The 13,382-nt window shown below is 47.3% G+C and overlaps 1 protein-coding gene across 1 annotated transcript in view; it reads left to right on the forward strand.

The window, feature by feature from the left end:
• GRIN2A (glutamate ionotropic receptor NMDA type subunit 2A) overlaps positions 1-13,382 on the forward strand; it is a 405,170-nt gene that overhangs the window by 357,077 nt on the left and 34,711 nt on the right. Inside the window, exon 12 of the mRNA XM_070065018.1 lies at positions 3,672-3,859. Coding sequence (XP_069921119.1) covers positions 3,672-3,859 — 188 coding nt within the window. The remainder of the gene's footprint in view (positions 1-3,671; positions 3,860-13,382) is intronic.

Consider the following 13,382-nt stretch of genomic DNA (forward strand, 5'->3'; position numbering starts at 1 on the left):
CTTAGCATGTGAATTAATGATGTTAAATACACATAAAAACGGAGATCTTTGGCTGCACCGGCAACATTTTCAGGGCTCAGGATCCGTCTCAGAGGGTGCAAATGCAGCACACTTAAAACATTAGAGGACGTTCCACTTCATAGTGCTGTCTTAGCGGGCTTTGTGGCACTGAGTGTGGAACCCTCAAAACCCTATCTGCTCCTGGACAAAATGAAAATCACATCCATAATAATAATAATTTGTCCCTGCTGGACACTTGTGGTGCCCATGGGACCAGGGGTGCAAGATGCTGTGCACTGTTCTGTGAAACCCCGGGAAGCCCTGGTGGCCTTACCCACACAGATAACCTGCAGCCGTTGCGCCCGGTGCTCAGCTCTCTAGACTGCTTGATGGGAGGAAGAAGCCGAGCTCCTGTGTCCCCATAGCTTTCTTCATGCATTATCATCAGTTTGGTTCCGATGTGGCTCCAGGGCCTCTGGGGAGTGCAGGCCCATCTGTGACCTTCCGTGGCAGGGCCCCCTGAGAACATGGTGCTGAGCCCACCGGGGGCACCTGGAATGCAATTACTCTGTTCAGAACCAGCCATGCCTTCTGTGGTTGTCCCCTCTCTGACTTGACAGCATCATGCTTTTTTAAAAAACTTTGCTCCTGCGGAAAAATTCCTTTTATTCTTTCTGTTCACCCGGCTGTTTGTGGCTCAAGATTTGTCATGAAATATGGTGCTGATTTGCAGAAAGCTGTGCCTGTCCATAAAATACCAATTTAAACCGCTGTTGGACAGCTTTCTTGGGGTTGCTAGACACAGGTTTAAATTTCTGTAGCAGCGATGCGTCAGTGTGGGGTCAGTTATCACAGTGGAGAAAGGCTTCACCCTGTGGGTACCAACAGATGGCCGTGACAGCTGAGTGCCCCTATGAGCAGGCATGTGAGTTTACATTTAGTTTTCTGAGGACTTGAATGAAATGAATGGGCAAGACTTAGAAAGTCTGCCTGAAACGAAAGGTCTAAGCATCTCCATGGCAACCTTGGAGTACTGATGTTGCAAGCACTTCAGCGTCACCGAGAATTCAGATGCCAACCACGATGTCTGGTCGTCAGGAGCCCCAGTGTGATCCCAAGGCTCAGTTCCCCCACCCCAACCTTGATGGTCACAGAGGGTCACCGCTGGCTGACAGCACCACCATGGCTACCTCATCTCACAGGTGAGGATCCTACTTCCCCGAGGTCACAGCACCACCCCAGCCTAGTCTAGCACTCAGACCCCTTCTCTCCAACACTCTGGGGTTCCTCTCACCACCATGCACACACTGCTGATGTAAACAGGTTGCTGTTGGTCCTTGGGAGTGCTCCTGCCCAGTTTTTCCGGGCCTCGGTACTGCTGGGTGCCCAGCGGGGCTGTTTCCCTTGGACTCGTCAGCTCTGGGCTACTGTCACTCTTAGCAATGCCCAGCTTTCTGCTGCTGCTGCTGCTCGGATGGTCCCATCCGTTTTTACCACGCTTAGAGCTTAGCGCCAATCTCTGATCCTTTGGCCTTGGGATAAGAACATCCAAGGCTTCCTATGGGTGAGGTAAGTCCTACCATTTTGCCCAGCCTCCACCCATTACAGATGCAAACAAAAAAGAAAATGAAAATGGAGAATGCTGCCGTAAAGCTTCCCAGGAGTTTCATTCCCACGGGGAGTCTTCGGCAGCTGTCTCTAAAAGGATGTGACGTTTTACACCCTCTCCCTGCCACTTTGATTTGTCTGTGCTTCACTGTTTTATGTTTCCTTGTTAAAGAAAGAAAAAGCAATAAGGTTGAGAAAGTGTCAGGAAGTTGAGCAATCTTGATTCAGTTTTCCGACCTGTTTTAGGCTTGAGACGTCCATCCCCGTGTTCCAGCCCCGTCAAATAACTTCTAGGTTTGGGAACAGTGTGCATCCTCACTAATAGGGACTAGGTGCTGATTGGCCACAGCCATAGCACCGAGGAGGTTGTGTGATGTGTGCCTTTTGGGGGTGCTGCTGGTGGGGGCACACAGATTTCTTGCCTGGTGATTGGGTTCCCGATCTTGAACTGCATGGTGGTTTCAAAGATGTGTGTGTGTGTGTGTGTCAAAGTTGATCAAGCACTTTACTGCATTCAGGTTATACCTCTGTGAGAATAAATATATCAAAAGAGAAAAAAAAAAGTGCTGTCTATTAACATGCAAATACACTCTGTGTGAAAAGCAAAAGAAAACAATAGGGGACATAGTTGGGGTGGTCTAATCAGTTATATTTAGGAGTTAAATCAAAGATTGGTAAACTGCAGTCTGTGAACTCGGCTGATTTTGTAAATGATGTTTTGTTAGAGCCAAGTTAATTTGTATATGTACTTATCATTTATGTGTTCATTGTCTGTGGTGCTGCCTGTTAGCTTCCTAGGGCGCCATCATAAAGCACCACAGAGTGGCTTAAACAGCAACTTCCTGTCTTACATCTCTGGAGGCTGAAGCCCTGTGATCAAGGTGTTGGCAGGTGCCGTGCATGCTCCCTGTGCATCTCTCCTGGCCTCTCTCTCAGCTCCCCGCAGTGGCTAGACTTGCAGTGGTGCACCTGTAGACGTCACGTGGTGCTCTCCTTGTGTGCATGCGTGTGCCCAATTTCTCCTTTTCATAAGCACACCAGTCACAGTGAGTGAGGGGCCCACTGTACTCCAAGGTGACCTCATCTTTACTAATGTCTGCAATAGCCGTGTCTGCAAATAGTCACAGTCTGAGGCACTTGGGGTTAGAATTTCAACTAGGGAATTTGGGGGCACATAGTCCAGCCCGTAGCACTCTACAATAGCAGGTTGAGTAGTTGCAACACAGACTGTAGGGCTCACTAAGCCACAACCATTTATTCTCTTCTTTTTACAGAAAATCTTTGCCAACCCTTGGCGTGTGCGTGTGTGTGTGTGTGTGTGTGTACACAAAAATATTTGAAGTATGTTGATAGAAGTTGCTTCTGAGTTACAGAATTATGGGTTATGGAATTTTGTAGCCCACTAATTTTATTACAGATAAATAATTGTAAGTTTGATTGTCTTATAAATGTTTTTCTGTGCTATCCATTTGAGAATTTTATCATGAAACTAATTTTGGAATACAAAGGGTCTTCAGAAAGCTCAAAGAAGATGAATATTATGAAAAACTTTTTATGAGTTTCAAAATACTTTCGCACTAAAATAAGCTTATCTTTTAATTCAACTTTTCCACAAACATTTTGGAGTATAAACACAGAGTCAACCTATTTCTCTGGGCAGGAAAGACATCATTCCTATTCCATCCCTATCTCCACCCCACGCACCGCCGCTGGACTCTTCTGTCCCTTAATGGCTTCTCCTGTTCTGATGTTAACTTTCCTAAATAGGCCACTGTTCTCCACGGTTGGGAGTGGTGAGGGCAAACACTTAGCAAATCAGCAAACTCCACTGTTTACTCACTTGGGTATATGGATTCTTCATGTTTTTATTTAGCTGCCTCTTGTAAGCTGGAGAGAAAAGGCTCTGGCTTTTATCTCCTCATTAAAAATAGATCCTTTTATGGCAAGGGGATGCAGCGGCTATGAGTCATCACCTCCAGCAAGAAACAAAGGGAGGCCTCAGGAGCTGGGTCCCAAGATGGCCCCTGGCCACCCCCATGACTCCTTGTCTCTTGTCATTTCAGGAAACTGGACGCTTTCATCTATGACGCAGCGGTCTTGAATTACAAGGCCGGGAGGGATGAAGGCTGCAAGCTGGTGACCATTGGGAGTGGGTACATCTTCGCCACCACTGGGTATGGAATTGCCCTCCAGAAGGGCTCTCCTTGGAAGAGACAGATTGACTTGGCTCTGCTCCAGTTTGTGGGTGATGGTAAGACCCCAGGGAACCCCTACTTTGGTGGGGGGGAACTTGCATCCTCTGTTTTTTAATTGACTTTCCAGCTCACTAAGAGAACTGACATGGTAACATGTTTTTTTTTAGGATGTTTACAATGGGAACCAACTCTGGGTAGCTAAATTTAAAAAAGAAAATTCCTTTAAGGATACAGAAATGTCACTCAGTGAATTTAGGAAAGAGTTGAATAAATGGGTTTAGAGAAAATCAAGAATCAGGTCAGTACAGGTACCTTAGCAGTGGGAATCCATTGATTGTCTCTTTAATGCAAGGGCTCCAGGTGGGAGAGGGGAGGCTTTGTTCCCCAGGAGACATCCTCAGTGCTCATGGGCCGGGAGGCTGTTTGCTACTGGAGCCTAGTGGGAAGAGGTCAGGGATGCGGGATGCTGACACACATCCTCCAGTGCCCAGGTCAGCCCCCCATACCTCAACACCCCAAGTGTTAGCAGTGCTGCAGTTGAGAAACCTTGCTCGATGTAGGGTATCACACCACTAGGTACCAGCAGGTCCTGCTCTCTAGTCTCTACATTCTAACTCTCCAGTGCCCTGGGAGGATTTCCTGGAGCAGCCGAGGTCCAGGGAGTAAGTGAGGAGGACAGCCGTGTTGTAGCATCCTGGTGGTTACTGTTATCCTATGGAGAGGCACAGGAGAATCAATCTCTAGTATAGGGGTGGCTGAGCAGGGAACCCGTGGGTTTTCACTACAGTTCACCCCTCCGCTGTCCAACTTGCAAAAAGCCACCCAACCTCCTGGGGCTTGTGGTCTAATGGGATGGTGGCACTTAGGGAGCTGTCCATGCTGTTGGGTCAACTGTGTCTGCAGCAGTGTCTCCTTTTGTCTGCCCTTTCCTGGGTTAGGTTTGTTAGAGACTTCAGAACTCTCTCCACAGCTGGAAGTTTCCTGACGTGGCTTTTAAAGTCTTGGTGTGATGCGAACGGCAGGTTGGTTTCCTTTGCATTGCCAGTTCTGAGCTAGTGAAAGTCAAGTCCACGTAGATAGCAGGTTAGTACTGCAAATCTGCTCGATGTGAGCAGGGTGCAAAAGCTCAGGACACCGAGCAGTAGCCCCCATCCAAGAACAGGTGGAGGCTCTGTTCAGAGATGGTTATGGACTGTGCTATGCCTGGTGTGAGTTAAGAGAGGAAACCCGACTTGAGTGAAATGCGGTATTGAAATAGGCAGAGGTGAGTGCACACTGTAGGTGTGCATGCGAATAGAGTGCCCTGCTGCTCCTCCTCCTCTCTCTGCTCCCAGAATGAAGCCGTGGATTCTCCCAGTACCGTCTAAATGTGTTTCATGTTGATTCACAAACAACATCTGAGTCCTTGCGTCCCCTGTAGGACATGTGTGCCTTCCTCAGATCACTGGCCATGTTCTCTGCTGTGTCGCAGTGACTCGTGGCTGTGTCGGTCAGCTGTTGCTGTGAGATCCTACAGGCCCTCACAATAAGCCTGCGTTTTGCTCAGGGGAGTGTGGGTTGAATGGAGAAGCTCTGTTTCAGGCTGGCGTGGGCATGGTGGCTCTAATCCCTGCTGTAAGCCCAGTGGTTCAGCTGCGTGGCCTTTGTTCCATGTGTGTTTATTCTGGGTGTCAGGCCAAAGGGAAGCTCTCTTTTCTTGGCTGTCTCAGAGGCACCGCAGAAATACCTAAGTACACATGCACATCTCAGGTCTCTGCTTTGTCTTGTTCCTGTCTGCTGAGAGCTTCCTGTCCAGAGCAGGACAGTGGTGAAGTCCGAGGTCAGTGGACTCTTACAAAAGAGATTTGGAATTGTATGGCAAGGAGTGTGGCCACCGAGGGGACACTGAAGAATGGGAATCAGTTGCTCCATTTACTTCAGGGTTGCATAAGAACCCCTACCTGAGATGAACTGCTCAGCAAACAGTGATCTTGCTTTTGGCAATAACCATCACAAAGCCGTGAACATAGCAGGCAATTGGATTGAGGGAATAAATATGACAGGTCTTCAAAAAGTTCATGGAAAATGTGTATTGTGAAAAATATGTGTGGATTTCAGATTTTCCCTACCAAAATAAATGTATCTCTCTTTTCTAAAGATTTTTTTATGTATTTGAAAGGCAAGATCCCAGAAAGACAGAAAGAGAGAGATCTTCCATCCACTGGTTCACTTTCCAAATAGCCACAATGACTAGGGCTAGAACAGGCTGAAGCCAGGAGCCAGGAGCTTCCTCCAGGTCTCTCATATAAGTGCAGGGCCCACGCACCTGGGCCATCTTCTGCTACTTTCCCAGGTGCATTAGCAGGAAGCTGGATCAGCAGTGGAACAGCCAGGACTTGAACCAGCGCCCCTATCAGATGCCAGCATTGCAAGTGACAACTTAACCCATTACACCATATTACAGGCCCCAAATTTATCTTTTAATTCCATCTTCCATGAACTTTATGAAGTAGCATCATACATGGATGTATGAATGGTTGGTGTTGGGATGTATTTGATTTGTTAGGGAAATTTTTAAGGTTTTTTAAGGTATTTATTTATTTATTTGAAAGGCAGAGTTGGAGTGTGTGAGTGGACTTCTATCTGCTGGTTCACTCCCCAAATGGCTGCAACAACCAGGGCTGGGCCATGCCAAAGCCAGGAACTTCTTCCAGGTCTCCCATGTGGATGGCAGGGGCCCAAAGACTTGGGCCATCTTCTGATGCTTTCCCTGGTGCATTAGCAAGGAGCTGCTTTGGAAGTGGGACAGCGGGGATGGGAACTGGTGCCAGAATTGAACTGGCAGCTTTACCCACTGTGCTGCGATGCCAGCCCCTGTTAGGGAACTTTTAAACAATGATGAGAACCTGTAAGACAAGTGAGTTCTAAACCTAGTGCTATCTATCATTGTTGTCACTCTTTCAATACCTATTATGAAATAGCTGGCATATTTATGGGACATGATATGCCAGTCACCATACACATCACTACACACATTGCATGTTTTCTTCAATCTTCTTACAACCTTATGAGGTTAGCGATTGTTCAACCCCAATTTACAGAGGCAGAAACCAAAGCTCAGAGGGCTCATGAGTCCTCTAGCTAGTGGGTACAAAATCTCCACGTTAAGTGCCTCACTCTGGAAGGGGGTCAATTAAGTAAGGCTTCTGTTCCATTTAATTACATTAAATGCTTATCAGAATGACTGGCTGATTTAGATTTATAGATCCTTTAGGAAGGAATAATTTAGTGCATATCTGAACTCAATCTAATGTTCCACTTACATATACTTTTGTGAAAGGGGTCATCTTTCTTAGCCTTGATTTATCCATCTATGAATGGATACCTATATATTTATCTGTTAAACTTGATTTGAAGGTGAAATGGAAAAGTACATGTAAAGAGATTGTCTAGTGCAGCACCTGTAGCATAAAAATAGTTCAGTAGACGTTAGCTATCACTATTGTCACCTCCATCATCATCACCACCATAATCACCATCATCTCCTACATCATCACCACCACCATCACCATCATAACCACAAACACCATCATCCTCATCACCATCAACATCACCACCCACCACCATCACCTTCACCATCACCATCACCATCATCACCACCTTCATCACCTTCACCATCATAACCACAAACACCACCATCCTCATCACCATCAACATCACTACCCAATACCATCATCACCACCACCATCACTATCATCACCACCACCATCACCATCACCATCATCACCACCATCATCACCTTCACCATTACCATCATAACCACAAGCACCATAATCTTCATCACCACCACCATCATTACCATCATAATCACAAACACCATCATCCTCATTACTGTTACTATTACTGTCACCATCATACCACCATCATCACCATCACCACCACAATCACCACCACCACCATCATCATCAAAACCATGATAACCCCAAACACCATCACCACCACCACTATCATCACCACCACTTTCCTAATCACAAACTCCATCATCTTCATCACCATCCCCACCACCATCATCGTGTTTATCCTACTCGTCATCCTTCTCTCTCTCTACCTTATCATCATCATAACCATTATGGTCCATGTAGAACTCTGGTATTCAATACAGCTTATTTAGTAACGTATTGATGATAACACGGTCAAGTTAATAGTACAGAAACAACCCTTGTGGTACTGAACAAACAACATCCTCTTTGCTGCAAATAAAAATAAGAAGTAAATGCACCGAGATAAGCCAGAGGTTTGTTTCTTGTACTTAACAGAGCATCTCAGTTCTTACAGAGACTTTCTGTCCTGGCTCATTGCCTTCCTGGTCAGACTGTCAGGGTTGGGCAGTGTGTCTTCTCAGCTTCAGCGTTAGAGGCCATCTGGAGGCAAAGACACGAGAGAGAAAATGACGTTGCTCCAGGGGGCGTCTTAGGATAATCTTCCCGGAAAGCCAAGTCCAATTCTGAATGTCTGTCTAGGAGTAAATACATGAATTAGCACAGCTGCATAAATATTTCACTTATCTTACGCAGCTTCAGCAGGATTAATTATGCTCCAAAATTAGCCCCATGAAGAGCACGGTGTGGAGCAGCACCTAATTATTATGCGTCCTTTAGAATGGAGTGTTTATCTCTTGTTATGGAGTAGCTTCACTGGACGATTACGGGTCTAATGAGTGTCAAAAGTATAAAAAAAAGAAACTTCCTAATGAGCTGTGTAAATATAACCTTTGAGTGTGGTGTTTGATTATCGGAGGGAAACCTCTTACATGAAGCCCTTCAGGCATTTCCCTAGGAAACAGGCTACTGATCTGCATCCTCCTTGAAACACTGTTACTCCACGGGACCTCTGGCTTTCGGTAGATGAGTGACAATGGTCACAAGTACCTGTCAGCATAGACTGGCATCACTACCCAGCATGCACAGAGAAACACTTTCCTAGGCACATAGAGGGTTCTGCTTGTTCTTTCCTGCCAAGGACTAATAGTCCAGTTGGTTGACAGTATATAAACTTAAGTGTCTAATCATAAAGTAGAACCGAGTATATAATAATCCACACATACATGAATCCCCATATATCTATACACATGTGTGTTCTAATTTAGGTGTCTTGGTAAGTGGTCAAGGAAAAAAACAAATTTACTTCAAAAAGCTCATGGAGCACAGAATTAAAAGCTGTTTATTTTGGTACACTCTTTGAAATCGAGGCGTTGTTTTCTCATAATGCATATTTTCCACGAGCTTTCTGAAGACTTTATCCTGAATTTCAAATTTTTATTGTACTGAAACTTACCTTGGAATGCCCATCTCCCATGAACATTTCCAGTTATCCTCGTGAGACATGCTGGATTTTTTAGTGGGAAATGAAAGGACAGAATGACTAATAAATGCTGTGCTGTGAGGTTTAGACACAGCTGGTACCAGCCGGAGCTCACAGAGGCCTTAGCCGTTTATTCGCCCAGAAACCAGGAAATCTCTGTTGAGTCTCTGCTGTCTTCCTGGAACCTCCAAGATGACGTTGGAATAAGAGCAAACAGAGTAAGCTCGGACTCCAAGAGGGGCATCTGTGGCTTCCAAGTGGAAGTGAGCAAGGGATGGCTTTGTCTGGTGGATTTTGTGGTATGTTTTTAAAGGTTTTATTTATTTATTTGACAGGCAGAATTACAGACACAGAGAGAGAGAGACAGAGAGAAAGGTCTTTCTTCTACTGGTTCACTCCCCAAATGGCCACAATGGCAGGAGCTGCACCAATCTGAAGCCAGGAGCCAGGTGCTTCTTCCTGGTCTCCCACATGGGTGCAGGGCCCAAGCACTTGGACCATCCTCTGCTGCTATCACAGGCCATAGAGAGTTGGACTGGAAGAGGAGCAACCGGGATTAGAACCGGTGGCCATATGGGATGCCAGTGCTGCAGGCGAAGGATTAACCCAGTGCGCCACAGCACCGGCCCCTGGATTTTGTGATTTTTAACATGATTTGGGGTTTTGAAGATTCAGAAGGAAGACCTGAGGTCAGGACCCTTCTGATGTGTAGGGACTGGTAAAATATTCCACGTCCGTGGACCATTACTGCACAGTCACATTCAGAAGCAAGTGATGCTAAGACCAGGAAGGAGACAGCTGTCTTTCAGCCCTCCCCTCTGTTCTAGTACCATGGCTCATACATCACATGTGACACCCTGTCACTCATCAGATAACGCTCTGACCTGGATCTTGTCTCCACGGGCAGAGCAGGAAAATGAGGCTCCATCAGGCAGAGGGAGCCACAGAAGCATTTCTCAAACTTCAGCATGAACAGGGATCACCTGGGGATCTTGTTAACACAGTGGCTCTGTTTCAGGAGTCTGTGGTGCAGCACGAGACTGCATCTCTACAAGCTCACCAGTGATGCAGGTGCAGCCGGTCTACAGGCAACACACAGACTGTACGCATTGATCAATGTAGAAGTTGAACTAAAGGCATCTGGGGGCACTGCTGCTCATCTTTCCCTTAAAACCACTCTGCAGGCATTGTCTTTCCGTGACGCCATCCTGGCCACAGGGAGCCAGGTTGCATCAGTACACAGAGGAAAATGAAACTTACAGCTGATGGAAGCTGGGTGAGGATTTTAACTCCAGAGTGCAGTACTTGTCCCTACTGTCTAGCCTGAGACTACTGAACAAATGAAATCAAATGCACATATTTGTCAGGTACTTAGACCTTAGATTTATGCTTATATATTCCATTGATTTTGAAAACATAACCGCCACATGAAACGTTTAAGGGATACATACATATTGCTTGCATCAGTATTATTTTAATAGGGTGACCAACTTAAGCCATTTTGCAGAGAGTCTCTCAGTCTTAAAACTAGTGGGCCGGTGTCGTGGCTCACTTGGCTAATCCTCCGCCTGTGGTGCCGGAATCCCATATGGGTGGTGGGTTCTAGTCCCGGTTGCTCCTCTTCCAGTCCAGCTCTCTGCTGTGGCCCGGGGAGGCAGTGGAGGATGGCCAAGTGCGCCCGCATGGGAGACCGGGAGGAAGCACCTGGCTCCTGGCTTCGGATCGGCACAGCACTGGCCGTAATGGCCATTTGTGGGGTGAACCAATGGAAGGAAGACCTTTCTCTCTGTCTCTCTCTCTCTCACTGTCTAACTCTGCCTATCAAATAAGTAAACAAACAAACAAACAAATAAAAAAAATAGTAATGTCAGTGCTATCACATTTGGGCACATATAAGTATCACGTTTGAAATGTTTGAAAGATACCATATGTGAGCGTTCACTTCATTGGCTAGGAACACTGGGTCCCCGTCGTCCCTTTTGTATTGCAACTTTGCCCGCAGTTGTTTTACCACCCATCCGGGTTGTTGATGGATTGGAGGGGGCCAGTGAGTTCACAGCTTCGGAAAGCTCTACCTCAAAGTCCCGGCACCCTCAGGTCTCGGAGTGAGGCACTTCTGGAGGGGATTCAACACGGAGGCCCACACTCTGCCTCTCAGTGGATCACTGTTGACCGCTTGGTTCCTCTGTTCGTCGGCTGTTCTTCCAGGTTGGCTTTTGATGGCGAGGGACCACATGCTGCCAAGCTGGAGTAGAGAGCGTGTTTGCGTGATTACAGAAGTTCCTTGTGTATCTAATTAGGATTTTCACAAATTGCTCTGGGCCACTGGATGAGTTGCTAATATTCTCAGCACTGCCCTTGTCTAACTTCCCAGCTTAATATCTCTGGGAGGATGTTTGCGTCTAAGGGGGAGCTGGATGCCTCCCCCGACCCCCACACTTCTGCAGCCCGGGGGGTGAGGACCACACCTGCCCCCAATCTGAGGGCAGCACTGCCCTGGGAGACCCTCACAGGCCGTCTTCTCAGGGTCGTTTAGAAGTGGTCCAGCAGTGTAGTTGAGGAAGTCACTGAACACCCCCCACCCCATTTAACTGCAGCGTCTGCAAGTCCAGCTCTCGAGTCTGTCAGGTAAGACTGGGTTTTGCTGCAGTCCCACTGAAGCATGCACTTCCTTCTCCCTTCTTGAGTTCCAACTCCATCCCTTGCTTTGACATCTGACCGACCCTTTGGCCAATGTGTCGCTCCCAAGTGTCTGTAATAAATAAGGGGAGAGTGACCAGCAGTTGTACTGTGGGGGCCCCAAAATTAGCAAAAAGAGGGTGAAGTGTGTGGCTCCTTCTGTTGGTTGTGATAAAAAGGTGAAAGTATTTTCTTTAGGGTTTGGAAATCCAGCCACTTCCTGTCTCTGAAAATAAAGTTTTATTGCAACACAACCACAAGGAGAATAGAAAGGAAAAAAAGAAAGACGAGAAAGGATGATGAAGAAGGAGGAGAAAGAACAGGGTCAGAATGGAAAGGAAGAGCAGAGAGCGAGGAAGAGACAGGGTAGAAGAGTGTGGGAGAGGACAGAGTGAAGAGGGACGTTTGAGAAGTGACCAGTTCAGGCCCCAGCAGGCTGGGCTGCTGTTGTCCAGGTAGCCCGTTGACCGTGTGGCAAGGGAGAGCACAGGTCACAGAGCTGTCCACTGCCCCATCTTGGCTGCAGGGTGGTCTGAGGCATGGACCACGGTGCCTTGGAGATGCCTGATCTGTCTCCGGCTGGCTCACCTGCTGCCCAGTCTCCCTGGCGTGGGCCATCCTCGGGTGACTCAGTGACACCTTCTTGCAACCGGCAGCCTCAACCCATTTAAAGAGATAAACTCAAGATTAGGATTAGGGGTGGGAAGGGTGTGGTTAGGGATGAGGTGGCGCTGAGAACCCCCTTGGAGAGGGTGGAGCAGTTTTCCAGTCACTGAGGGGAAGCAGAGCTCCCTGGCTACTGTTACTATTGTATCAACATCTGTAGGAATAAGTATATACTTCCAGGGGGTAAGGATATGTCCTAAAGTCATCTCTCTTTATAGGATTCATTTCATTTCGTCCTCACAGTGACAGACTGTATGAGTTAGGATTATTAATTCCTATTACGGGTGAGAAAACTGATTCTCAGGTTAAATAAGGTGCAGACGATCACTCAGCCACTGAGTGGCAGATCAGGACCTCTGTAAGAGGGCTTCCAGGACTTTGCTTTAGCTGTTGTGTGGTGTTGCTCCAGTCAGCTGCTAGGACCCTCACAGAAGCCTATAAGGCCAGTATTCCCATCTGGAAACAGGCAGAGCTGGGGTTCAAACATAGATGGCTCGCATCCGGGATTCAGTGTTCCTCCTCTGTACACAGGGAGCAGCGTCGTCCCTCTGCAAATAATATTGGGGAAAAAATACCTCAGTGACAGAGGTCGAAGACGGAAAAGTGACCTCCCCTTTGCTCCATTTCTCCGTGGTGGAGGAGACTTGTCCATGCCTCAGGCCCCGGCACCATGGGAACATACTCAGCCTCATTTTTGAGATCATTCAACCCTGGCAGTTTGGGGGGAAAACTCAGGCCTGAGAAGGAATGAAACAGGGACAGGATGTAATTCAGAGAAGCAAGCCGTTTGGCCCTGAGGACCACACATGCCCCCAGTCTGAGGGCAGCACTGCCCTGGGAGACCCTCACAGGCCATCTTCTCCGCACTGCCCTGCGGAGCAGCCTCGGCAGGTC

The sequence above is a fragment of the Oryctolagus cuniculus genome, chromosome 19, assembly GCF_964237555.1.
Source record: "Oryctolagus cuniculus chromosome 19, mOryCun1.1, whole genome shotgun sequence".
NCBI classification, from domain to species: domain Eukaryota; kingdom Metazoa; phylum Chordata; class Mammalia; order Lagomorpha; family Leporidae; genus Oryctolagus; species Oryctolagus cuniculus.